The following is a 27,335-nucleotide window of genomic DNA, read 5'->3' as shown; positions in this document are numbered from 1 at the left end:
CTGCAGGACTGCGATGTGCTGGCCCTAGCTGCTGTCTGAGAGGATGTCCGGGGTGTCCGAGCCCCTGAGCCGAGTGAAGGTGGGAACATTAGGTCGGCCGGAAGGCCCCCCCGAGCCCATGGTGGTGCCAGTAGACGTGGAAAAGGAAGACGTGCGGATCCTCAAGGTCTGCTTCTATGGCAACAGCTTCAACCCTGGGAAGAACTTCAAACTGGTTAAATGCACCGTGCAGACCGAGATCCGGGTGAGTGTGGCAGGTGGTGCCTGCTCCGTCTATTTGTCTATTTCTCCCTCTCCATCCTGGGCAGCTGAGTGGCTCTCCTTCAGCTTAGCAGGCTCCCCTATAGGCACCCCTGGGCTGGGGGCACTAATGGAGAAGTTCTCAGCTTGCAGAGCCAGGCCCACTGTCAAGGAGTCTGCAGCCCACTTCGCTAGTGGCCTGGGGGACAGATTTTATAGCTTTTGTTAGAACCCCAGATCATTTGCTTGGTCTTTGATTCAACTCATTTCTACTCCTTAAATATATCTGACACTTGAGTTTCTGTAAGAGATGTAAGAGCTCCCACCCTCAAAGAGTTTACACTCTGGTGGCATTGGAATTAGAGATATACAAGCGATGAAACTGAAAATAAAGCAAAAATAGTACAAGAAGTGTGCTGGGTGCTTAGACATGGGAGCTGGCGGGGGTATTTAGAGGATGATAATACACTAGAGACGCCCTAGAGCAGGTGAATGGTTGGTAGGCCCTTTCTGAGGCAATACACCAATGGGCTCATTCTCACCCAGTGTCATGGAATCTGTTTTGCAAGTCCAGGCATCTACCACCATCAGGACACCTAGGCACTAGGGAGCCAGTTCAGCTTAACCAAAGGTATAAGGTCTTGTCATCAGAAATAGAGTTATAATACAGTAATTGATCTAAGTGCCTACGTTTATTGAACAATTACTGTGTTCAGCTTGGATCAATTCCTCTAAGTACATTATCTCACTGAATTTTCCCAGCAACCCCATGAGGTTAGATAACAGTGAGGACATCCCCTTTTACTGCCCTTTCTATTCCTTTCTAATGATGCAAATGAAAGCCAAATTGGTTCTCAAAAGGTTGCGTGGTGGGATGGTAATTTGAACAGTGGAAGCAGGGGACTTTGGGGAAAACTAACCAGGTCTGAGAAAGCTGGATAAAGTAGCGCCAGTCCTCTCATTACCAATCCTCCCCTGTCCTAAAAGTCATTATACCCCAAACTTAGTAAGGGTCTCCTCTGGTCGGTGCTGGCAGCACCCTCCGCACGTCTGTCTGCCTGGCTGCCTTCCATCTATTACAGTACACACTATGCTTCAACACACCAGAGTAATTGATTAGGTCATTGCTAGGAGAGTTATCACAATTGATTATGGTTTGGTTACTCCCTCTGTTTCCTATAACTGATTTGATTAGGGCCTTATTTGCTCATCTCATGGTTCCGGAAATGTAGGTACAATTGTGTGCTTAGAGTAAGCCCTGAACACCTTCCAGGAGGGTCTTTTCATATCTCTTTAACCCTTTATTTCTTGAGTCTTCCTTTGGGTGTATCATCTTTACAGAGAGCTGATGCCATCCACTGTGGGTTTTGCTGGTGTAACTTTCAGAGGTTAGCTTGGCTTCCAGGTTTGAGGGCATCTGGCCTTTTCTCTGAAGACCAGAGAGTGCCTCAATGGCCAGGATCAGGGTGTGCTCTGTGGAGTTAGTGAAAAGGGACCTGAAGGATGAGCAGATTTATTTATCTTTAGAGGGGATGGGAAGGAGAGAGGGAGAGAAACATCAATGTATGGTTGCCTCTCCTGCGTCCCCTGCTGGGAACTGGCCTGCAACCCAGGCATGTGCCAACTGGGAATCGAACTGCAATCCTTTGCTTCCCAGGCCCACACTCAATCCACTGAGCTACACCAGCCAGGGGCAAGGACGGGCAGATTTGAAGCAGCAGCTCTGAGGAGAGCAGAGGTTTTCCATGAGGAGGGGACAGCAAGGACGAAGGCAGGGAGGCTGCCAAACAGTGAGTAGTTTGGTTAGGCTGCAGCATGGCTTATAGTTAGAAAAGTGTTTAAAGTCAAGATCAGAAGGGGAAGTTGATAGCAGATAAGGGAGGGCCTAGAACACCAGGCTGAGGAGTTTAGATTTCTTCATGTACAGTTTTTAAGCTGGGGAGAGGCTTTCCTGGAGCTGTCCAATGTCTTGCTGGGTATTTAAGGGGAACAAACACAACAGACTCCACCAATGGCAATGAGGCCCAAGTCTATGAAGAATGGCTAGCTCCTAAGGCATTATCTGGATGGGTATGAGAACAGGGATGGAGAACAAAGAAAGATGTGATGGTCTTCAAGGAATTTATGTCTAAGCATTCTGTCTTTTCCTGTTTCTAACTTTGCAGGCAAAATATCACCTGTTTATTGCCAATAGCCATGGCTTTAAAGCCGCCTAGACCTTGAATGAAATACTACTTTCTACCTGTAGGTTGTATGGCCTTATAGACCTAAGACCTAACTAACCTGGCCTCAGTCTCCTCACTGGGCATCATGCCCATAGACAGCCTGTTGTAAGGATTAGAGACGATACATGGGAAGGGGTTACATATAGCAGGAGCTCAGTCATTGGAAGCTATCGATTGTGTAGGTATTAGATTGTTACCTCACTCAGGAATCTCCAAGGCTTTCTAATTACCCATAGAATAAAGTTCAAATTTTCTTCTTTTAATGTTTGCCCATGTATTCATCATATTTTCAAATAGAGAAGTAAGATGATCAGATTTGTGTTTTGAAGCAGTAGATAGTATCCTACAAGATATTAAGAGGTGTTTCATGGAGAATGGGTTTTATGGTCAAAGAAGTTTGAGATATGCTTGGTTAGTCGATTCTGAACAGATTTCTTTGTGACAGGACTTATCAGAACCTTCAATATTCGGCTATGCATGGTGGGTCCCTAAGGGCAGGGCCCCAGAGGGGATATCTTTTTACATAAGCCACTTCTTAATTGCCTAAGAAACCCTTCTTAAAAAGTTGGACCACTAGTTTTCTGGAAAATCATTTAGGGACCTCTGTTTCCTAAACCCTGACAGCAGTACACAAGGGCGGGAGGGAGGAAAGGCTGGTGACGGGGAGATGGCTGAGGGAGCCTGGCTGCGGTGCTGGTGGGAAATGACGAGGACCTGCACTAAGGGAGTCGAATCGGGAACAAAGGCAAGCCAATAGGTCTGAGTGCATCCGAGGAGGCAGAATGCACAGAATTGGTGATTAACTAGATACGGGGAGGGAGAGAGGTAGGAGACAGGGTGACTCAAGCTTTCGCTTGGACAGTTGAATGGGTGTTGATACCATTCGTTGACCTAACACCAGGGAAAGAAGGGGAGTTCTGAGATTTCAGCCGTCAGCATATTGTGTTTATGAAACAGCCCCGTGGAGGGAAGTGGGCCTGGAGAAGGGACCCAGATATGAGGAGTTTGGAGTCATTGCGTAATGCATACCATGTGAATGGATAGAATCATCCCCAGAGAATGAATGGAGCAAGTGAAAAGAATTAGGAAATCTTGGGAAACCAACTTCTGAGGGGCTGGTAGAGAAAGAACAAATGAAGGAAAAAGATCCAGAGAAAGATTAAAAGAAACAAAAGAACAGGCAGGGGAGACAACGGAAAAAGAAACTTTGGGGAAAGCGAGGTTAGTGGTGTCACAAAGATCAAGTCAGATAAGGCTAAAATAGGTTTATTGGTTTCAGCAACAGGTGACATGACTCTCTGATGGAAAGTTTCCGTGGCGAGATGGGGGTAGAAGGCATTCTGCAGTCCGTTAGAGAGTGGGGACAATGAGCACCAGCAGCATTTCAGAGAGATTATGATCACGAGAGGCAGGGAAGAGAAGACGAGAGAAATGGTGTTACCAGCAGAACAAAAAGCATATGAGAAGGTCATGAAGTGGAAAAGCACGGGACAGGTTTGAGGCTAAAGAATGGTCAAGAGTAGCTATTTAGACCACATTAACGATTTTGGATTTTACCTGATCTCTTGTGGGAAGCTACTGATTTAGTTTAAGCATATGAATGACATGAGATTAGAGGAAATAGATTGGAGGAAGACGAGAATGAGTGTGGGGAGGTGTTAGGTAGCTATTGCAGTAATCCAGATGAGAGATGATGGTATTTTAGATTAGGGTTATAGTCATGGTGATGATAGTGTTGGCGGTAGTGATAATGACATTTGTGATGGTGTTGATGGTGATGGTGATGATGGTGGGGGTGGCGACTGATGATGATGATAGGGATGCTGTTGGTGGTGACAATGATGGTAGTGCTGCCGCTGAAGGTCAAGGCGGTAAGGCGATGATAGCAGCTAGCACTTTTGCGAGGACAGCGTATGCATTATCCTACCGACTTCTCAAAAGAAACCTACGAAACACATCGTGGTATTATCTCCACTTGGTGTGTAAAGCAGTAAGGTCCCGAGGTAAGTGGCAGAGCCTATATGCAAACCCAGTCAACCCACCTCGGGAGCCTGTGCTGTTAACCACCATGGTGTGTGGAGAGAAGTAATTATAATGCAAAGACTTTAGGAGATGGAAATAAAAGGTTTTGCTGAAGGACAGGAGGTGCAGGAACAGGGAAGAAGGAGGTGTCAAGACTGGCAGCTTTGCTTCAGGTGGACAGGGTCCCACTCCCTAGAATGAAGAACACTTGAGGAGAAGCTGACTGGGGAGTGGGGAGGTCACAGTTCGGTTTGGACCTGTCAAGGGCCATTGAGAGGCTCTAACATTTTTGTGGGAAAATGCTGGGCAGACTGAGACGTGATTCTAGAAGAGAGACCTGGGCTGGACACAGATGTCTGAGTGTTGTCGGCCTCTGCGTGGTGGTGGGAGTCCTGGCAGTGGGTGAGACCATTAATGAAAGAGCCCTGAACGAGCTCATCATCCACCCCACAAATGTTTGTTGCGTGCTCCAGGTACCTGCACCATGCTTGTTGTAACCTGGGAAATACCGTCATACCTCAAAACGCAGATGTTTTCATGGAGCTTCCAGGCCAAGGGTGAACCTGACATTGACTCACACTAATGAATGAAACTTTACAAGTGGAGGCAAGCACTCTGGCAGGAAGAAAGAGGTTCTGTGAGAGTACAGAATACAAAAGCTCGGCTCAAACCTCAAGAAACAGCTTTGCTCTTCAGGGCTCGTTTGTGGACGCTGCCTCCAGCCTTGTAGGTCCAGACCGAGCATTCCTGCCCAAGACCCTCCTAGAGTGGCCCCTCCTGCCCTCTGCTTCCTGACCTCTTCTTTTACTTTCCTTCCCTAGCTGGGTTTTGTCCTTTTAATGGATTTTTCTACTTTCAGCTCCATAGCTTCTTTCACTGTCCTCCCCGTGCTCAAAATGCTGCCAGCCCTTTCAAACTTGCTGAGCACTTGTCCTTCCCTAAGAACACTCCTCAAGTCCCAGCACCCCCATGTAGCTGTGTCTGATCAAATAGACGCAATCCAGAACCATCTGGGCGCAGCCCATTGCTGGTACATTTCCAAACCATAGTTACTCCTTGCATACTTGCTGAATTCCTGTGTTACTTTTTATTTTCCAGTTCTTTCTATGCCAATACAATAGCCTCATGTTGCTTTCTCTGTGCTGTTAAGAGCTGTGTGGATAAGAGCTGGCCCTTGGGCTTAGCGCCCAGCAGACATTAGATAGGTGTTTAAGAGAACTGAGCAGTGAGCTGAGAGTTTTGCTCCCCCTGATTTTCCATTTCCTTTTTGTTCCACATTTGTTGGGAATTGTGTTTGTTTAGGAGCTCTGAATCTCTGCAGCAACTGGAGGCTTATATCATTATATATTTCTCTAACGTGCTAATTTGCTTGTCTGGGAAAGGGGTTAAGATAACACTTCGTAAACACCCAGCAGAGTGCCACCCAGACGTGCCCACACAGGGCGTCTCTCTGACTCTCACAGCCTCTCTCTCATATTTTCTCTCTCTCTCTCTCTCTCTCTCTGTCTTCCCGGCTGCTCCCTCCTCCCCACCCCCTCTCCCCTCTGTTTCTCCTCTTTGCTCACTAGGCTGCCATGGATATGATGAGCACATGTCCTGGTCTGCCTCCCACAGCCCCAGTTTGCACATGCTGCCCTGGGGTGATTGGTGGCACTGCCTCTGCCAGTCTCAAGAACATCGTGATTCTTGAGATAAGTTGTCTGGTCACCCACCGCTAAGTGCCATATTTGCTCCTCTCTCTGCCTCACACTGACTTGCTGAAAGTGTGTTTTCTCTCTTTGGCTAATCTCAGATGACCCGCTCTCTGCACAGGTACATCTCTGCCCACCACCAGACCATCCATATCTTACTAGGAGGACCTGAAGGGGAAGAGCGGGCACTTGTCTGTGATATGGTTCGGTTCCCAGGGTGTGGACAGGGCCCCCACTTCCAAGCCCCTCTCCCTCAGCCAGCCTCTGTCATACTGAAAAGCCATGTTCAAGATTCACGCTTGTTTTTTCTCAGAGCATCACCCTGCTTAGAATGCACATGTACATCCCCGGGAGGCACAGAGACAGAACCATCCTCTGCCCTTCCCACCAGGTCCAGTTGTGTCCCCTCCCCTCAGAACAAGGCTCCCAGGCTGCAGGGGTGGCCGGTGGGTGTCGCTTGCCTGATATGTGAGGAGGGCAGAGTCCAGTCCCAAATGCAGCCTGCTCCGCACAGGTTGGTGCACACTGCCTTCCCCGGTGAGTTCAGTGGTCACACAGTTCATCCCAGAATGCTCCCAGAGAGCGTATTTCAGATATCGTGCTCCATTCTGCCCTGTGCTAATCAGAAGAGCATCCCAGTTAGTTCAGAGTTTCAACCTACACTGACCCCGACGCAGGGTGTTATGGCCTGCGTGTTTGTGTCTCCCACCCCCCAATTCCTGTGCTGAAGCCCTGGCCCTCAATGGGGAGGTACTAGGAGGTGAAGCCTTTGGGAAGTCCTGAGGTTTGGATGAGGTCATGAGGGCTCCTATGATGGGATTCGTGTCCTTGTCGGAAGGCGGAGAGACTTGGGCTTGCTCCCTGCTGTGTGAGGGCGCAGTGAGGAGGTAGCCATCTGCACATGAGGAAGAGGGCCCTCACCCCAAACTGAACGAACTGTGAGAAGTGACTGTCTGTTATCTAGGCCGCCCAGTGGCTGGTCTGTTATGGCAGCCAGCTGCTCCATGTGGGCAGAGGAGGAGTCTCCAGCCCCCAGTTCATCCGCCCAGGTTCTTTGTTTCCAGAACAATCCCTGTGGCCCACCTTCAGGTGCCCCTAGGGGGAAGATTACAAGGTTGAGGCGCAAGAAGGGAAGAAGGCAGGATTACCTGTTCTGGGAAGTTGCTGTTTCTAACAGAAAGGTTACCCTGCAGAGAATGAGCAAAGCCGACCAAAGCCCGCTGCCCCCCGCCCCCCCCATGTGAGAACAGTCCCTGGAAACCTGAGAGGAAAGGGCTCAGCCAGGAAACCACAAACTGTTACCACAGAGACACTCACAGCGATGAAAAAAGAGGTACATTCACAAGGACCTTCTCCTTTCTGCACCCCCCTCACTTCCTGCCTGTGCTCACCAGGCCAGTGCCCCTGCCCGCAGCCGTCCGCCTGCAGGTGGGGGCTGGAGCGCGCAGAGCTCTGAGCCTCTCTTTATTCATCTGTATGACTGCATCCATTCTGTCCGCAAATTAGCAGTCAGGTGCCTGTGCTTTCATTTCTATTTTTGCTCTGGCGGTTGCGTTTCTGAATGTCCTGGTTAGAGAGAGGCTTTTATCACATCAAAATGAATGCATTCGGAGTGGGATGTTATGCTAACTTTTATTATTTTGTTCATCAATCATTTTTTTTAAAAAAGATCCCTTAGGTGTATCGAGAACTTGGAACTTGTGTAGCTATTGTTCTTGGTTCCTAGGGCTGCTGTAACAAATTACCCCTCCCCACAACACACAAAACGGTGGTTTAGCAGAACCACGTTCTCTCGTGCTTCTGGAGGCCGGTGGGACGGTGCCACCCCCAAGGGCTCGAGGGGCAGAAGCTCCTTCGCCTCCTCCAGCTCCTGGTGGCTCTGGGCTTCCCTGGCTTTGCGGCCACCTGACTCCTCTCTCTGCTTCTGTCTCCACATCCCCTTCTCCTCTTCTCTCTGTGTCTTTTACAAGGACATGCCATTCGATTTAGGAGCCACCCAGATAGTCCAGAATGATCTCGTCTTGAGATCTTTGACTTAACCACCTGTGCGAACCCCTTTTTTCCAATGAGGTCCCATCACAGGTTCCAGGAGTTAGGGCATGGTTGTATCTTTTGGGGGCCACCATTGAGCCTACCGTGGCCATCAGCTGGGATCACAGTGTCTGTCGCTGGTGCCCCTGTTCAGCTACACACACAGCTGTGAACACAGTGTGCAGGTGAGCGGGGGCAATTTGCACACATAGACACACCCATACTGAGGCTCAAAGCCCCATCAGGAAGTGACCACAGAGCGCAGTCTGGTGAAAGGCTCTTTTCCTACTGCTGCCCCGGGTTCTCAGTGGCCAGGCAGCCTGTGGCCGGCCTGTGCCCTGGCACGGTATTTCCCGTGACGTTGTCAGGATGTGTGATGCCACAGGCTGGTCCCTTGTCACTCCTCAGGTGATCTCATCCAGTCACATAGCCTGAAATTCTAATTTTAACCAATGGTGCCCAAATTTGTAGTGCTGGCTCTGATCTCCCACCATGACTCCAGCTCGCTATCCACCTGCCTCCTCGCCAGCTCCATGGATGTCTCACTGCCGTGCGAAGGCTCAGACTCTTAATCTGCTCCTGAAAGTCTCCTTCTCTCCCAGCCTTTCCCAGTTGCATTGATCGCACCTCTGTTCACTCAGGTGTGTCAGAGTCATTCTTGGATTCTTTTTCCTCTCACACTCTGTACTTAATCCACCAGGAAATGCTGCCAACCCTACCATCAAAACATATCTGGCCCTGGCCAGGTGGTTCAGTTGGTGGGAGCATCATCCCGTACACCAAAATGTTGTGGTTCATTCCCAACTCAGGAAACATACGTAGGTTGTGGGTTTGATCCCCAGTCAGGGTATGTATATGAGACGCAACCAACTGATGTTTCTCTTTCTTCTTCTCTCTAAAGTCAATAATGTCTTCTCAGGTAAGGAGTAAAAAAAAAAAAAGATCTGAATTCTGCCCACTTTATTCTCGCCATCAGCACTGCCTCCACTGTGGTCCAGGCCATCAGCATCTCTTACCTATTGCTTCCTAACTGCTTCTGCCCTTATACCCCTGTGGTTCATTCTACAGGTAGCAGCCATGGTGAATTTTCAAAATGCAGGTCAGCTAGCTAGAGAAATGTATTTGAGGTGTAGCTTAGACCTAAGCCTTAAATTATATCATTGCTCTACTTTAAATTCTCCAGTGGTCCTGTCTCACTCGAAATAAAAGCCAAAGTCCTTACCTTGGTCTACAACAAGGATCAGCAAACAATGGCTTGCAGGCCAAATATGGCCCACGACCTGTTGTTGTAAATACAGTTTTATTGGAACACAGGCACGATCGCTTGTTTACATATTGTCTCTGCCTGCCTTAGAGCTACAACAGCAGAGCCGGGTGGTTGTGACAGGAGCCATATCACCCACAAGCAGAAAATATTTACTTCCTGGCCCTTTACAAAAAACAAGCCTGGCCTAGCGTTCTCCCATCACTTCCCTTTGTGTGCTCTCCTCCCCAGCCCCTCGGCCTCTGCAGAGCTGCTCAGATGCACCAAGCCCACCGGGGCCTCCCAGATGCCGGCCCTGGGGCTTCTGTGCTCTCTGGTCCTTTTTATTCCCTGGAGGACTCTTTCCCCACAAGGCCACCCCTCTCTTCCTTACTTCCTTTGGGGACCTATGCAAACACCCCATTGTCAGAGAGGACTTTGCTGGCCATCTCGTTAAGATAGCAGCCCCCTGTCCTGGGGCCTTGGCCTACTTTGTGTGTCTTCTTAGCACTTGTCAGAACCTGAGATATTATTATGCGTATTCGTTACTGCTTGGCTTTCCTCCCAACAGAAAATAAACTCCGTGAGAGGAGGACTTTGCTTTTGTTTCCCAACTTGTGGAATTCATTAATGAGCAATTATTTAATGATGGATAGATGGATGAGTTGATTTTAGTCCTAAAACCAACAGAAGCTGCCTAGAACTCCCATCTCAATACCAAATTCCAGCAGAGGAGAAAGAGTTTCTCACTGACCTGGTGTGTGCAGGGGTGGCACCTTGGGTCTGTAGCAGCAAATGCCCAAGAGGGCCTGTGAGTAGGGTTTCTGTAATGCTGCATCCGTGCTCCCAGATGAGGCAGGTGGTCTGACCTGTGTTTTGAGGGGAACAGAGGGAGAGAGAGAAGGAGAAACACATTGATGTGAGAAACACTGATCAGGTTGCCTCTTGTATGCACCCCTAGTGGGGACCAAACCTGCAACCCAGGCATGTGCCCTGACGGGGAATTGAACCCCTGACCTTTTGGTTTATGGGATGATGCCCCAACCAACAGCCACAAGGGCCAGAAAGTTGTTAAAATACTAGGTTTCCAAGTCCTGTCCCAAGTTCACTGAATCAGAATCTCCAGAGTACTGGGAGCCATTGATGCTGCAAAGGCCTGCCTGCAGGACACCTAGCTGGCTCCCACCCTCTGGGAAATAATTATTAGCAATCAGGGGTGGGGGGAGCCCCAGGGAGTGAGGTCATTGTTATAGAGTCTGAGAACTCACAGGATACTGAGTCTGAAAGGGTCTATGAAAAGGTGACAGAGGAGGGCTGCATGGAGCGGAAGGGGAGTCTGTAGTGCACATGGCTGGTCAGAAGTGGTGCCAGGGCACTTCCATCTTCGCCCTTCAGCATTCGTCAGTCTCTGTGCAGAAGTGGCCTCCTGGATTGCAGGGGCTCTGTCCTGTTCACCATTGGATCCCCAGTGCCTACTAGGCCCCAGTGCGGAGCCTAAGACAGAGTAGACACGTAGTAGATGTTTGTAGGATGAACGAATGAACTGACACCCACAGGGTACTCACACGAGGCCAGCAATGTCCTAGATCACTTGATATGAAGACCGAACAGGAAGCTGACTGGAGGGAAGATTAGCATTGGTAAATGATAAAGTGTAGGAGGTCGGTAGAATTTCAGCTGGCTTACAATAACATTCCCTGCGTATCCTTGAGCAAGCCCCCTGGCTTCCCTAGGTCTTGGTTTCTTTGTATAAAAACAGAGTCAATTTAAATAATCTCTAAATTTACTTAAGGATCTAAAATTCCAGTCTTCAGTTTTATGAGCTCAATAAACATTTGAACATTTGAGTAGCGATAGAGCTGTAGATGTTACTTCTGCAGCTATGCTGGTGAGGTCTGCTTTCATAGCCGAGCTGCTAGGCTGAAGAAGGCAAAATATCTATTCAGCTTAGCGTTCATCAGAACCCGAGTGAATTTTGGCTATTCTTTCGCTCTCTGGCCCTGTGACATTGACTGCCTGGTCAGCACTTTTGTTTTAGAGTCGTATATATTATAGCGAATTTATTCACCTCTTAAAAGCCGAGCTTTACCAGTGGAGTGTGAGGTCCCAGCTTGGTGGCACTTGAAGCCAAACACACTGGCATGAGCTGTGGCGTTTGTCTCACCCTGGAAGGTAAGGTCTGCTCCTGTTATGTCACTTTGACTGTTTTATGTCTAATCTGCAAAACCAAGCTTGTAATAGCTAAACTTCCGCATTTATTTTAGAAGAGATGTTTTTATAATTACCAAATGAACATATGAATGCTACACCTGAAAGGAAAACTACAAACCAGTATTGCTCATGAACATAGATGCAAAAATCCTTAACAAAATATGAGCAAGCTGAACCCAACAATATATGAAATGAATACATGTTCATTGACTAGTAATGGTATAGTCCTTTAGCACTGCCATACACAAAGCCCCAATGTAAGCTCCTTACTTGTATCATCCCATCGAATCATCAAAAGAACCCACTGAGAGAAGAAAGTTTTTACATTTTACAACTGACCAGTGGGAGAAGTTAATTTACCCAAAGTCACAAAGCACATCAGAAATGCAATAGTTTTGGACTCTGAGGCCATTCTCTTCACTACAGCATTATATACAAAAGTTCAAACACAGGAAAGAACAAACCTGGAAGAAGAAAATCTGCCTGTGTATAATTGCACTAACCCAGGACCTCACTGTTCCCCTTTTGACACATTTCATTCTGGATTTGTGTGTTTCTGCTTCTATCGTGGCCGGGCCTTATTGTAACACAAACAAGAAGTCTGAGAGTTGAGTGATGTGCAGAAACTCCGGTAGAAGGTGGAAGGGGGCCAGTGTCCCTTGCTTATAATTTAATATCTGTTCTTTTAATTTATACCACATGCTATCTAATCCCACCCCTTTTACGGAGGAGGAAATGGGGGTTATGTGCCCAGGTCCTTCAGGCTCTGAAGTCTGCGGTGGGGTTAATCACCACACTCCTGATGTTTTGAACATTTTTGATGTCAGGTCGCTGTCCTTCACGACCCTGACCCCCGACTTGTTATCCACAGAGCTGGGCACTATTTATGTCCCCAAGTAATTTGAGCACCTTCTGTGGGCCAGGCACTGGGCTTGGGTTTGGGGACGATACTTATGTAAGGTTTGGCTTCTGGCCCTGATCTGCAAGGTTAGGAAGACAAATATGGACAATGGTCTTAGTTCTAATTGGCAAATGTCTATATTAGTTTCTTAGGGGTGCCATAACAAAGGACCACAGATGGGGTGACTCCAAACAACAGAAATTCATTCTCTTGCAGTTCTGGAGGCTGGAAGTCCAAGATCGAGGTGTCAGCAAGGCTACGCTCCCTCTGAAACCTGTAGGAGAAGGGTGCTTCCTCGCCTCCTACCAGCTGCTGGCCATCTTTTGCGCTAGTTTGCTGGCGATCTTGAACATTCCTTGGCTTGTAGATGGGATACGAAGACCCTCCGTGCTCACATGGCATCCTCCCTGTGTGCACGTCTCCCTCTCTGTTCAATTTTCCCCTTTTTGTAAGGACATTGGCCATGGAATTGGGGCCACCCCAGTGACTTCATGTAATTTTGTTATTCTATAAAAGCCATATTTCCAAATAAGGTCATGTTGTAAGGTACTGGCTATAAGGACTTCAACATATCTTTTTTGAGGGACATGATTTTTTTAAAAATTATTTACTTATTTTTAGACAGGGGAAGGGAAGGAGAAAGAGAGGGAGAGAAACATCAATGTGTGGTTGCTTCATGAACACTCCCTGACTGGGAATTGAACCAGTGACCCTTTGGTTCACAAGCTGGTGCTCAATCCACTGAGCCACACCAGCCATGGCTAAGAGACACGATTTAACCCATAATAGTATCTTGCTGGTTGTGTGTATAAAGGTCTTTGGGAATCCAGAAGAGGAAACAAACCCTTCAAAGCAAGTCGGGTGTGTGTGTGTGTGGGGGGCCTTTCCAGAGGACTTCACAGTGCTGATTGGGTCTAAAGGGTAACTGGAAGCTTCCCTGGACAAGAGGACAGGAGGGAGTGGGAAACCAGGAGTCCTCCAGGCAAGAAAGAGCGTGCTGTGCTTGGAGAAGTCAGCCTGGGAGGCTGGAGCTTAGAGTGCAGATGGGAGTGGGAGCAGAGACTGGGGAGAACACAGTTCTGAAGGGCATTTCTGCCTCCTGCTAACGAACGAGTTTGGATCTTATCCCAGCATGCAGAAAATGAGGAACCAATGAGGATTTTTGACAGAAAGTCACCTGTTTGAAAATGCCCACGGTCTCAACGTGACACCTTTTTAAATGGAATTCAGGCAAAACTTTTTGGAATGAAGTCTTTGATTTATTAAAATTTTTAAATTCTGAAACTTCTAAAAAGAGGAGCATTTTGACTTCACAGAGCAAAAAGAAAGGAGGGTGAGTTCAATTAAGCCTGAAAGCAGTCTGAGGGCCAGCGTCTGCGGGCGGGTCCCAGGACAGTAGACCTGAGAAGGCGGGCGGTGCGCATGGACCGCGTCATGGATTCTCTCGTTAGACTCACCTGGGTGAAGCGAGGGGTGCGGGATCGGTGGAGGGGGAGGTGGGCTGTGACGCTGTTGTGACCCGGAGGGCTCTGAAGCTGGGATGGCCCAGCAGAACTGTCCCAAAATGAGAGGAAAGGACAGAGCCTTTATACCCCCGAAGTGGCCAGTCGCTGGATGCAGGCCGCCCCCAGCAAGAGGTGGGAGTTTAGCGAAGATGAGGCCAATTCTAATGGAGGGGTAGGGGTCTCAGTTACCACGATGCTTCTAAAAACCTAGTCACTAACATGAAATGTTTTTTTAACTCAACAACAAGAAAGTTTAGGTATTTTATTCGAAAAAGGTGGGCCTAAGAAAGTCACCAGACTGCAGAGATTACTGCAGAAATTATAAAATGTGACTGAGGTGCAGGAATAGGCTATTAAATGAAGGGGACAGAGAAGGAGACGAGAAGTGGCCCCACACATACGCCACCTAATGTTAGACATCCTTGCAAAAACAAATCGATTTTAAACCACATGATACACAAACATCAATTTCCGACGGGGGTTAAAAATGTGACTGAGTCCCGATAAAGGAAGAGAAAGTGGACTGAGTAACTGATTGCTTGGGTGACCTTTTTCTGTTTTGGAAAGAATTTACCCTGGGCACAGAGATAAGCATCCAGTCCTTTGTTTCTGACCTGTAAGAGGAAATGCCAGAGACCAGGGACAACGGCAGAGGCAGTCAGGGGCTTCACACTATTTGATAAAGAGAATAAACCAGTTAGTCAAGCAGGAGGAAAGCTGTGGAAATCCCACTGTTCGCAGTGAAGCGCCCGAAGCATGAGCCACGGACAACCAGAGGGTCTGCTTGTCCGTGGCTTGCACATGCGCAGAAGTCAAATTTTTCCTGTAGCAAAAAAGAATCTTGGTCTTTTCAAAATTGCAACTGATAAAATTAAGACAGCGTTTTCTTTTTCCCTACCATATTATTGATAGGAACTTAGTGAGCGGGTAGACATCTTATACTGTAGTTTTTAAAAAGTGATTTGTTAATAGAGAAGAAATATTGACTCCTTAATGACGGTCAGTGAGCCCTGGGCAGAGGGCTGGTTTTGCTGCTCGCATCGTCGGCTTGGGGAGCCGTGTGAAGATTTGGGAAGCAGCAGCAAAGAGTGAGGGAGGCTGGGCTGACCCAAAAGCCTCCACAGTGAGATCATGTCAAACCTCAAATGTTTTCTTTGTTTAAACTGATTCCTTACCCTGCTCTGGGAACCCCTCAATTTAAGCTACTTTCTCCTGAGCATTTGTTAATAGAAGCTCCTTGAGGTGAGGGCTCCGTGTGCACTGGGGCTGGAGGGGGGTGCTCTGCGCAGTGAGTACGTCATAGACTGTCGCTGATGGTTTGAATGAAGGAAACGCTGCAGCTTCATGGGATGAGGTTGGAGACTGGGGTTCAGGGAGTGAGTCATCCTGCAGGAAGTTCGTGTGGGAACTGGGGGCAGACCCTGGGATTGTGTGACTCCTAAACGAGTGCTCCTCCTGTGTTGCCTGTGGTGGTCGGCCTCACTGCTCCCCACTGTGAAGCCCACCTGAAGGACTGGTGTGTCCGGCGGTGCAGTTCGGGAACCAGCACAGGCTTACCGGGTGGAGGTCACGGTGCCCTCCCTGCCAGATACCCTGGCTGGGGCCCCAGTCTCACACTCGGGGGTTCCCAGGCCGCCCACGCATCTGCCTAATTGGCTACAAACTTAAGGGTTCTCTGGTCTAGGACCACACACTGCTTAGTTGTCCTATCTCTTCGGGCTTCTCCATCGGAAAGAGTTCACGAATCTGAAAGAGGGCAGGCCTTTTATTCTCTCCACCTCTGAGAAGACCCCCCTCACCCTGGCTGTCATGAACTTTTGGCAGAAATATCTGAGAAATGGTGCTGTGTTCTTGGTGGATCAAGGTGAGAGACAGGCTCTGTTTACCTGCTCTCCTGATGACGATGATGTTAGTGTGGGTGACCTGGTCATTTGCGTCTGCCAGGTTTTTCTGGGCTTATGATTAGTGTCTGAGGGAAGACACAGTAAGACCTCGTCATTCTCCTATTTATCATCAGAACTCCACTCTCCAGCTTTATCACTGGCTGATGATCATGCCCGAACAATCTGATGCTGGTGGGCATGCTGTAAGGAAGAACGTTCCCTTTTCCCTCCTTTCTTTATTCGTGTATCTCAGATTCTGTTTCATTCAGTGGGATGTAATCTATCCCTAGCTTGTATATTTTAATGCTTAGGTTGTCTCAGATGTGGCCAGTGCCAGCCCTTTTAAGTCCATCTGTTTCCTTGATATATAGCCCCAACATTCTCTAAACTCTCCCCTTTTTCCCCTAGCATAAAAAGATATTCCAGGCTTGTCTTGTACTTTATTTGCCCCATTCCTGGACCCAGCCATTTTTTCCAGAAGCCCTGGACCCTTTTAGTGCGGAAGGATATTTGGAAACTAGGACTCAGTGTTTGGTGTGCAAACACTGACAATCAGGGTATCATTGGTCCTCGGCTCTTTCAATAAGCAAAGCACAGGTGTGGTCTCTCTCTTTCTCTCTCCCCCAACCCCTCTCTCCCTCTCCCGTGAGTTCTCGCCAGTACTTCCAATTCCAATCCCTCATCAGGGGTTCTCTCTGTCCTTCCCCTCTCCATATTTCAAGTGCTTTCTCCAATGGTAAGAAACCCATTTCCCACCGTCTTCAATACATTCGCTCCTTTGCTCAGTTGCCCTGCATGTAATCAATCGCCTAACCACTCCAGCCATCTCTGCCTGGTCCTATCTTGTCCTTTCCTCCGATTCTGGCTTTGTGGCCACCCCTCAGCCTCACTACTGTGACCCATGGCCATCCCATCATCCCCAAAAGAAGAAAAAAAAAAGAGATTAAGAAGGTGAAGAAGAAAGCAGACTTTTTTTTTCAGGCTTTCTTTGTTTTCACAAAAGCACCAGAATTGCCACCAGATTGCTGTGTTAAAATAATGCTAGCTTTTTTTTCAGAATTTTTTCCTTTTTTGTATGTTTTATTGATTATGCCATTACAATCATCCCATTCCCCCCTTCATTCCCTTCCACCCTGCACCCCACCTTTAGTTCCTCCCTTTAGCTCCCCCCATTCCCCCCTTTAGTTCATGTCCATGTGTCACAACTTCTTTAGATTCTATATTTCCCATACTATTCTTGCCTCCCCCACTACTGTCTATGCTACTTATTCTCTGTACCTTCTTCCCCCTTCTCCTCCCCCACTGCCCTGTTGCTAACCCTCCATGTGATCTCCATTGCTATGGTCCTGCTCCTGATCTAGCTGTGGTCTTAGATTGCTTTTGTTTTAGGTGTGGTTGTTAATAACTGTGAGTTTGCTGTCCTTTCACTGTTCATACTTTTTATCTTCTTTTTCTTAGATAAGTCCCTTTAACATTTCATATAATAAGAGCTTGGTGATGAGGAACTCCTTGAACTTGACCTTATCTGAGAAGCACTTTATCTGCCCTTCCATTCTAAATGAAAGCTTTGCTGGCTAGAGCAATCTTGGATGCAGGTCTTTGGATTTCATGACTTGAAATACTTCTTTCCAGCCCCTTCTTGCCTGTAAGGTCTCTCTTGAGAAATCAGCTGACAGTCTGATGGAAACTCCTTTGTAGGTGACTGTCCCCTTATCTCTTGCTGCTTCTAGGATTCTCTCCTTCATTTTAATCTTCGCTAATGTAATTATGATATGCCTTGGTATGTTCCTCCTTGAGTCCAACTTCTTTGGGATTCTCTGAGCTTCCTGGACTTCCTGGAAGTCTATTTCCTTTGCCAGACAGGGGAAGTTCTCCTTTTTTTTGGGGGGGGGGGGGTTCAAATAAGTCTTCCACTTGTTGCTCTTCCTCTTCCCCTTCTGGTACCCCTATAATTCAGATGTTGGAATGTTGAAAGATGTCCTGGAGGTTCCTAAGCTTCTCCTCATTTTCTTTTGAATTCTTGTTTCTTCATTGTTGTCTGTTTGGTCATTTTTTCTTCCTTCTGGTTCACTCCATTGATTTTAGTCCCAGTTTCCTTCCCATCACTATTGGTTCCCTGTGCATTTTACTTCATTTCACTTAGTGTAGCCTTCATTTTTTCGTCTAATTTGTGACTAAAATCAACCAGTTCTGTGAGCATCCCAATCACCAGTGTTTTAAACTGTGCATCTGATAGGTTGGCTATCTCTTGGTCACTTAGAAGTATTGGCTCTGGAGCTTTGAGTTGTTCTTCTGCTTGAGCCATAATGTTTTGGTCAGGTTGCACCTGTTGTGTATGAGGGGCGGATCCCTAGGTGTTCACCAGGGCGGAACGACCCAGTGTCTGGGTTGTGACACTCTATGTGGGGGCAGGGTCAGAGAGGGGCAATGGCGTTTGTTCTGCTCTCTCTTGGATTTCAGTCCCCTCTGCTGCTTCCTGCAAGCGAATTGGGCCCTTCTGGTGCTGGTTCCCAGGTGTGTGGGCTTGTGTGCCCTCCAGAACCCTGTGGGTCTCTCCAGCGAACTCTCTGTGAGCCTGGGAGCCTCTCCCGGCACCTTGACCCCTGAAAGTTTTTCCAATTGGTGCTTTTAGGCTTTATTTCCTGGTGCTGGGGCCCTAGTTTGTGCGGTCTGTCTCACTGCTCATTTTTTTGCTTGGTTTTTCTGCTTGTGAATGTGTGACCTCAGTCAGCCAGCCACCCCATGCCCCGACTGGGTCTGCCCGTTGCCACCCCACACCTGGGATCTGCCAACCGCCACCTGCATGCCTGGGTCAGTCCGGCAGCTTTTTCCTGCAGGACCCTGCTCCCCCAGCTGCTGGCTCCACCCCTCTTACCGGTCTGGATGAATGGTTTGTTGTTGTCGGACTTCCGTACAGTTCAATTTTCTCTCTGTTCTGGTTGCATTCTGGTTTCTAAATCTTTGTTGTTCACAAACTTGGTTGTGCGAGGAGGTACAGTGTTTCCACCCATGCCTCCATCTTGGCCGGAAGTTTTTTTTCAGTATTTACCTCATGCTGGGTTTTGTCCTAAGGAGTTTTGCCTAATTGAATCTTCATAAAATCATTTAAAGTAGGTGCTGTTATTTTCTCCGTGTTGTAAATGATTGTATGTAGGCTTGGGGATGGGCACATTGCAAAGATACTCCACGGAAATTGATCAGTGCCTGGGAGTTTCCAACTTTGCCTTCCAGGATCCTCTCCACCCACCAGCGGCAGGCTCAATTCACCAGTTACATTTGGAACCACATGAGAAACCCAAATTAAACTGGAACCCATGTGGTTCAAAACCAGGCATGGCCTTATACATGGGCTTCCAGGCAGCTGCCTAAGTGCCATCCTCTTCATTCAGCTCCAGCTCTAGGCCAGGGAGCTGTGGCATCAGGATGTCAAGCAGGCTGACTTCTGGTCAAGAAAGCAGGAATAAGGAGGGCACCTAATTTCTGATCAGTACTCTATTTCCCGTGGTCATGCTTCTTATGTGGGGACTGTGCCACTCAATCCCTTAATGCAAGTCCTGTCCTTCTGTCTTGCCCAGCCCCACCATCCCACAAAGCAGCTTGGTCCAGTCGAAATCCTCAGAGTCCAGTGGACCAGGGTTGGAAATCCCAGCTTAGTTCCATGAGATGTGTGGCCTCTATCAGTTTTCTTACCATCCAAACTTTCCTGTGTTTTATAGATTTTTTTAAAAAAAGATTTTATTTATTTGTCTTTAGAGGGGAAGGGAAGGAGAGAGGGAGAGAAATATCAGTGTATAGTTGCCTCTCGTGTGTCCCCTGCTGGGGACTGGTCTGCACCTCAGGCATGTGCCCTGACTGGGAATCGAACTGCGGTTGTTTGAGTGCACAGGCCTGCACTCAATCCACTGAGCTATACCAGCCAGGGCCTGTATTGTATAGATTTAATGAAATAATGAATGCCGAGTGCCTACAAGTGCCTCCTGCAGACCCCAAGTAATACTAGCTAAACTGCAAACCACTCAGAGGGTGCTTTTTTGCATGGTGGATGCTTGATAACTATCAGTTGGTCTAGTTGGGCTGAAATGTGGAAGCACGAAATTCATCCTTTTTGCCTCACTGTGTTTTCCCCTTAGCTCGTGCTCTCTTCTCTCAGTTCCTCCGTCTCTACCTCATTTTGCCAGTTTGTTCATTCATCAGACAGAGCCCACTGTGTGCTGGGCCTTGCACTAAGAGCTAGAGAATCACAGAGAATAAAACACTAAGACGGAGCCTCACCCTAGAGAGCCACACTTCTGGGGCTGCATGAGGATGGTGGGAGCCTGGAAAGAGGCACTTCTGAGTCGTGTCCCGTCTTCTCCTCCGCAGGAGGTCATTGCCTCCATCCTGCTGAGCGGGCGGATCGGGCCCAACATCCAGCTGGCTGAGTGCTATGGGCTGAGGCTGAAGCACATGAAGTCGGACGAGATCCACTGGCTGCACCCGCAGATGACAGTGGGCGAGGTGCAGGACAAGTACGCGTGTCTGCACATGGAAGCCGAGTGGAGGTAGGAGAGGGGCCCTGGGCTCTCAGGTGGGAGGAGATGAGTGTGTGGTGGGGAGGATCTAGGAGCACTTCCCACCCTCTGAGAATCTTCTAGAATATCTAAGTGACATTTCAGGCTTAGTCCTCCTGTTGTGTCCAATGCATGCATTTGCCAAGGCCTAACATGGACTCCCAGCACATCCCCACCCCGGGGTGTTGGTGCAATGGAGGAGGAACAGAAGTGCTGGGAGGAGGGTGAGCCAGGCCAGTGGCTGGTGCAAGGAAGACCATTGCCAGGAAGAGCAAGTGTGGGAAGTCAGCACCAGAGCTGACCACCACCTGTTGGCCACCCCTCTGTCCTCCGTAGTCCTCCACCCAAAAGTCCTAACTGGGCGGCCAGGAACTGTATGAGTGGCCCCTTCTGCCTTTGGCTGGTCCTACTCCTCCTTTAAATACAAGAGAGTCTCGATTTCCTGTTGCAGGTATGACCTTCAGATCCGCTACTTGCCAGAAGACTTCATGGAGAGTCTGAAAAAAGACAGGACTACACTGCTTTATTTTTACCAACAGGTAAAAGATAATTCTTGTGCCCAGGGTCGTATTACACCTTAAATGCAAGTATTACCCATGCTCTCCTAGGAGATGGAAGGACAAAGCCCTGGTTGTCCCAGTCAAGGAAACTTCACCTGGGGACGTTCTTGGCCCCTGATTAGTTGTCCAGCTCTGCCTCTCTCACAGCCAACAAAGTATTAATGCTGGCCCATGTGCTCACAGCTGCTCTTGGAACTTTCCTGGTGGCTATTTATTGCCCAGGAGACCTGGCTGGTGAGCCAGGCAGAGCAGGTCCGAGAAGAAGGCTGTGGTTTTAGACACAGGCTCTGCCGTCTGAATCACCTGCTTTCTTGTCCAGGTCTGCCACTTACTAACCTGGTACCCTCGGGGACTTCACCTGCCTGAAGCTGTTTCCCCTTGAATAAAATGTGGATGATAATAGTAATAACAACACCTACTTTACAGGACTGTTGTGAGGACCGGGTGATATTATTAGCAATGTGCTGGTGAGCCAGTTCCCTGAAGCAACAATACCTGATTTGTAGAACTTCCAATTCCCATGGTGTAAATAGGCCTGTTTTAAGCTACTGATATCAGCCAGCTTGCAACACTTCAAGAAATTTAATAACCAGCTCTTATGAGCTGTTTGGAGCTTCTCCAACACACTGATCGCAGTGCATGCAAAGTGCCTAACGCAAGACTTGGCACTGAGTGAATGCCACGTAAATGTGAGTTGCCATCACTCCGTTCTGCTGACCTTCGCTCCCTCCTGCGTCTCCCCTGGTTTGCTGGAGACCAAGCTGGACTTTTTTTATAGAGTGGGTGGCACCTGTCCCTACTTACCAACAGGGCTTTGGATAAATTACTGACTCCTCCCCAAGATCCCAGTTTTCGTATCTCCAAAATAAGGAGTGGGGGAGGGGAATCTGAATTTCCTGCCTCATGGAGCTCGTGGGAACATGTCCAAAGTACTTCAACAACCCGAAGGCCCCATCCTGAGGAGGCTTGATCAGCCCTGCTGGGGTTCTGCAGGGAGGCTGAGGCAGAACAGCGGGTGAGCCGCCCCCTTCCACTCTTCGTCTCCTGCTATGCGTTTGTGCATAGCGGGTGCGTGAGAGAGACAGCCCAGGGGGACAGGACTGTGTTCAAGGCACCCACCAGCTCCTGGGGCCTTGGTTCAGGAAAACAGGGAATGAGGAACGGAGTCTCAACCTTGGCCTTTCTCCCCATTCCCAGCTCCGGATTGACTACATGCAACGCTATGCCAGCAAGGTCAGCGAGGGCATGGCCCTGCAGCTGGGCTGTCTGGAGCTCAGGTAGGTGGCCTTGTGGCCTCTCTGGGGAAGGTGCCTGTGTCTCCCGTCCTGTACTGGGCCCCCAGCCAGCTCAACTGTCCTTCAGGGTGGAAAGCAAGAGTGGGTATGTGAGCCAGGAGGGGATAAGTGGTGGCCGACAGAGAGTCACCTGGGTGCTTGCCGTCTGGACGCCGGGATAGAAGTGAGTGCCAAGTCCTCTTGGGCGGTGTCCGCATCTTCCTTTGGCTGCCACAGTGCTTGCCTCTTGGATGCCTGCTTCTTCCCTCTGGCTGCCATCCAAGTGATTCTGTAAACGTTTCTCTGAGCCTTAGGTGAGGTTCTGGGAGGTGTTCAAATGTTGGGAATCCATCTGAGTCGCTCGCCGCCATGTCCCCAGCTCCTGCAGACACTACTGAATACGTAGGAAATTAGAGGACCACCCAGAGAGGTCCTTAAACCTACGGTGTTTGGGGAGTGACAGGTGTGTCTACAATTGATCATAACGTAAGGCGGGATGAAATGTGTGCCAGCCAGATGTACATATAGGAGCCCTCCATCCTGCCATAGGGCATCGGGAGGAGGAGATTGGAACTGCTCCAGGAAGGAAGAGGGACCCTCCCACCAGGAGTCACTGGAGCAGGTGGGGGCAGGGGAGAGTGTGCATGCTGGGCTCCCACTTTTCCAGTGGGAGGAAAAGGCCAGACTGGAGGATAGAGGCAGATGAGTTGTGGGAGGGGGGTTGGGGCTGATGGTGGAAGACTTTGAATGACAGTCTCTGAGAAATAGGTCTTAGTCCTGGCGGTTGGGCCAAGGAGGGTGATGTGGTTAAACCTGTGTTCTAGTACATTCTTGCCCAAAGCAGCACCATTTAGTTCGCCACCCATCATCATCCATCTGCTCCTTGCCCTCCCACTGCTTTTTCTGTAACCCCCTTATCTGTCTTACAACAGCGGTTTCAGAATCTGGCTGCAAATCATAATCACCTGGGAGCTTATTAAACTAGGACGACCCTAACCCACCCTTGGCAATCCTGGTTTAGTAGAGTCGGGCAGGACTTTAGGGTATGCATTTTCGACAACTCCCCCTGCCCCTGCCCGGCCCCTGAGGTGATTTGAACATGGTTAGCCTCCTGAGTGGATGGAGGGACTTCCAAGACTATTGCCAAAGGACAACCTTTGGCAGAGGGTGACTTTTGGTTTGCTCAGAATTTGGTTGCAGGAAGAGTCCTGGCCCTGTCTGTGATGTTGAAGTTACAGAGAGTGTGACCCAGCTGCTGCTTCTGGGGGCCATGCAGGGATTCTGGCTCCCATCCTGGGTCTCAGAGAGGGTGCTGAGGTATCCCCTAGGGAGGGCCATGGGGTGGAAAGGGGAGGACCCCACTTCTGTCTCTGAATCTGAGACTGTTGACGTTTGTGCCTGGGAGGGCTTCTCATTGGTTTCCCTCTTGGTGACTCTGTCTCAACAAGCCGGGGGACACAAGAGTCCTCGGTGCAGAGGAAGTCTGCAGCCTGTGATGCTAACTGGAAGACAGACCACCTGGCCACAGTTGGCGGTGACCCTGGAGGTTCTCTGTTGGTGGGTCGGGAGTTGTCTGTGAAGTTTACTTTATTACGTGCGCCCTTTTACGCCTTCCGAGACCATGACGCTCCTAGAACCTGCATTCCATCCTACGCAGTCTCCTCTCCTCTAAAATTAGGTACCTGAGAAAAGCTTGCCTTTCCCTTTTTATCTGTGGCTCTCACGCCAGGACTCAGCATTCACTTTGAGATGTCAATCATTTAAGTCACCTCTCAAAATATCATCACTTAGTTGTAATGTAACAGTAATGAGGAGACCCTGTAGTATTCTCTTTTATTCTTGTTTTATTTTTATTTCCTTCACTCATTCCAAAATTATTACTGGTAATAATAATAATAATAATAATAACCATTATATTATAATAGTTATTAATACAATATAACAACTATCATTACTTAATAAAATAGATAAATACATAATGTATATATTTAAATATATATTTTATATATTATGTGCCTAAGTGATAATATTATATAAATATTATATAACTACATGATAACTACTATTATGCAATAGTTATAATAATAATAGTGATTATTATTATTATCTGGCGCCAGGCACTGAACCAGCCACACTGGAGGACACAGCGAGCTTTCGACGTGTTTCACAGTGTCTGCTGCCTTATGACTTGGGCGTATTCCAGACCCACGTCTGTTTAATGACAGTGACACAAAGTTTCCTGTCTCCTGGGTCTGAGGAACAGAGGCAGATAGATGTTCCTATTCCTACAGGTTGATCTTTGAGTGACAGGTTATATGATATTTGTAAGAGAATGTGGAAAATGCCTCTTTTGTAAGTTTAATAGAAGATTTAAAAACCTATGATTTTTAAACTTGAATACAAAGCTACACCTTACCATACATGATTTTACTGTATAGAATCAAATTATAGCTATTTCCCACCAAGAGAAATGGATACATTTCTGAAAACTGGGCCACAAGGCAGAATGTTCCAGGGCTGTGATTTTTTCCCCCTTGCAGAGGTTCCAGCATGCAGTCTACCCACAGACCACAGGCAAGAGTTCCTTGTCCTATTAATATCACTGATTGTATTACCTAGGGAAAAAAGTATGGTGTCTCTAGAAAAAAATTCTTTTCTGGCTTAAAAAAGAAGTATGATATATGTACAGGATAGGAAGTTAGCAAGATGAATCCTCAATGGATTCAATCCATATTAAGGAGCAACTGGGCACGATGAGGAAGACCACAGGGTCTGCAGCTGGACTGCCTGGAAGGTCCTAGGTCTTCCGTTTCCTGGGCAAGTCACTTAAGCTCTTTGTGCCTCGATTCTTTCATCTGTAAAATGAGAGTGATAATTATAGTAGCAACCATGTAGGACTGTTCTAAGGAATAAATGAATTAATGCATTTAAAGTACTTAGAACAATGATCAGGACCAAAGTACCCAACAATTATTTATTATTTGTACTAATTATTTTTCTCTTTACCCTTGTTATTTCAAAATTTATTTTAATAGACTTTATTTCTTAGAGCAGTATTAGGTTCACCACAAAACTAAGTGGCAGGTACAGAGGTTTCCCATATGCCCCGCCCCCACACAGGCACCGCCTCCCCTCTTACCAACACCCCCCACCAGAGGGCTACAGTTGTTACAGTCTTCCAACCTATGCCGAGACTCCATTATCACCCGAAGTCCATAGTTCACATCTAGGCTCACTGTTGATGTTATAGAATCTATGGGTCTCAACAAGTATATGCTGATATGTGGCTACCATTACAATATCGTCCAAAATAATTTCGTGTCCTAAAAACCCTCTGAGCTCCACCCATGTGTTCCTCCTTCCCTCTAACCCCTGGCAACCTCTGACATTTTTACCGACTTCATAGTTTTGCTTTTTCCAGAATTTCATACTGTCAAAGTCATTCCTAATCAATGTTATGAATTTATTGGAGGTACTTTATAAATGCCAAATGAGTTATTTTATCTACATGTCCCCTGATAAGTTAAAGTGTGGAATTCATGGCCCACATGCCGTGAATGAGTACCTGCCCAGTGTGAGGAACCAAAGAGCTTCCCCTTCACCTGAGACATCAGGACCGCTCCCAACCCCCGGCACAGTTCCAGGCACTCTGACCTGAAAGCTCGGAGTGAATGTTGAGCCCAATAATAGTTAACTAGTAACTAATAACAAGTAAAGATCAGACAAGGACCACTCAGTTGGCTTCAAAAGGCATTTCGTTCCATAGTTTACAAACGTTAGTGATGAATCAATATTTCTATTGATTTTTAGAAGGAAAACATAACCCACTGGATTTTCAAAGATGTTTCTTCACTTTCTGCTGTCATCACCTGGGTAAAAGTCATGGACTTGTGCCTGCCCATGGGCCCTCTGTGTCCCTGGAGTGTTGTTAGCCTGTCACAGTGGCAGCCCTGGGCTGGGGTGAACCAGCCACACAGTAGAGGGCGCTCCTAGCAGGCGCTTCCTCATTCAATGTTGGCAGCTGAGGCAGGGTGGGGATCATGGGGTGCCCGCTGACAGCAGCTGGGATGGGGCTCAGTCCAGATGACTGTGAAGCTCCATCTCTGGAAACAGCAGTACGTCTGTCTAGCAGTGTTGACTGGCTCTCTCAGACACCCCAGTGATGTCCAACTGTCCAAATGTTAGAAACAGAGGGTTCGTGGCACACTCGAGTGACTGGGTACTGTGATCAGACAAACAAACACAAGAGTTGATCTTCAGTGCACGAGAGAGGGGCAATCAATGATGTGCCGATTTCAACAGATTGAGGTGTGACTTAAGTGTGTTACTGAGTTACCTTTCCCTAATTAAACATTTTTCCATTCACCACCCCCTTAAATCACTTTAAATTGCTATTATTTTCATATGTTTTAATTCCTCAGTGTTTATGTCAAAATTTGTTTACCCTTCCATTTAACCAATGCCAACTTTTGTTTTGCTAAAGCTTATTTAAATATTCTAGTCCTCAAAATTCTTTTATTCATCCCTAGTCTCAATTCTCACTCATTCATTCAACAATTATCATAAACCAGGAGTGGCATTAAGGGACTTGGTGTCTGGGACTCGGAAGCAGCTCTCATCCCCTTAGTGAGTAAGGCACCCCCTCTGTCTGGCATACTCTTCTCATTCCCCTTTTCAGCCTGGTCAATTATTCTTCATCTTGGGAGCTTTAGAAAATTTACTAAGCCGGTATTGTCTGCGTGCCCTCTGCATTCATAGAAAACCTCAGAGCGCACCTGTGAGGTGCCGATAATAAGCAATTTGGTGGCCATAGGCTCTTCCTGCAAAGCCAACTCAAGGGTTTCTCCACCTCGAAGCCTTTCCTCCCCCTGCCCACCCCACCTGCCCTGCCCGAGGCACCGGTTGGCTCATGCTCCCTCCTAAACTGTGAAATCATGTCAAATCCTTGAAGTCAGGGTTGGCATTCCCCTCACCTAGCACCCAGTGAGGGCACGGTCCA

At 47.9% G+C, this 27,335-nt stretch overlaps 1 protein-coding gene and 1 long non-coding RNA gene across 8 annotated transcripts in view; one reads left to right on the top strand and one right to left on the bottom strand.

The window, feature by feature from the left end:
* Positions 1-27,335, top strand: part of PTK2B (protein tyrosine kinase 2 beta) — a 118,804-nt gene that overhangs the window by 61,111 nt on the left and 30,358 nt on the right. For all 7 annotated transcript variants that reach the window (XM_037042249.1, XM_037042243.1, XM_037042246.1 and 4 more), the window contains 4 exons: positions 7-244; positions 20,315-20,493; positions 20,954-21,041; positions 22,260-22,339. In XM_037042249.1, the coding sequence (XP_036898144.1) occupies positions 44-244; positions 20,315-20,493; positions 20,954-21,041; positions 22,260-22,339 (548 nt within the window). In that variant the 5' untranslated portion in view covers positions 7-43. The remainder of the gene's footprint in view (positions 1-6; positions 245-20,314; positions 20,494-20,953; positions 21,042-22,259; positions 22,340-27,335) is intronic.
* On the bottom strand, positions 6,576-7,522 carry LOC118984361 (uncharacterized). Its single transcript, XR_005065919.1, has 3 exons — positions 7,496-7,522; positions 7,100-7,273; positions 6,576-6,796 (listed from the first exon to the last, which is right to left on the bottom strand). It is a non-coding gene; the product is annotated as an uncharacterized LOC118984361 (long non-coding RNA).

This window comes from Sturnira hondurensis, unplaced genomic scaffold (genome assembly GCF_014824575.4).
Source record: "Sturnira hondurensis isolate 20B ecotype Veracruz unplaced genomic scaffold, ASM1482457v3 Scaffold0003693, whole genome shotgun sequence".
NCBI classification, from domain to species: domain Eukaryota; kingdom Metazoa; phylum Chordata; class Mammalia; order Chiroptera; family Phyllostomidae; genus Sturnira; species Sturnira hondurensis.
Note: the sequence above shows the minus strand (reverse complement) of the source record. Positions and strands in the feature narration are given on the sequence as shown.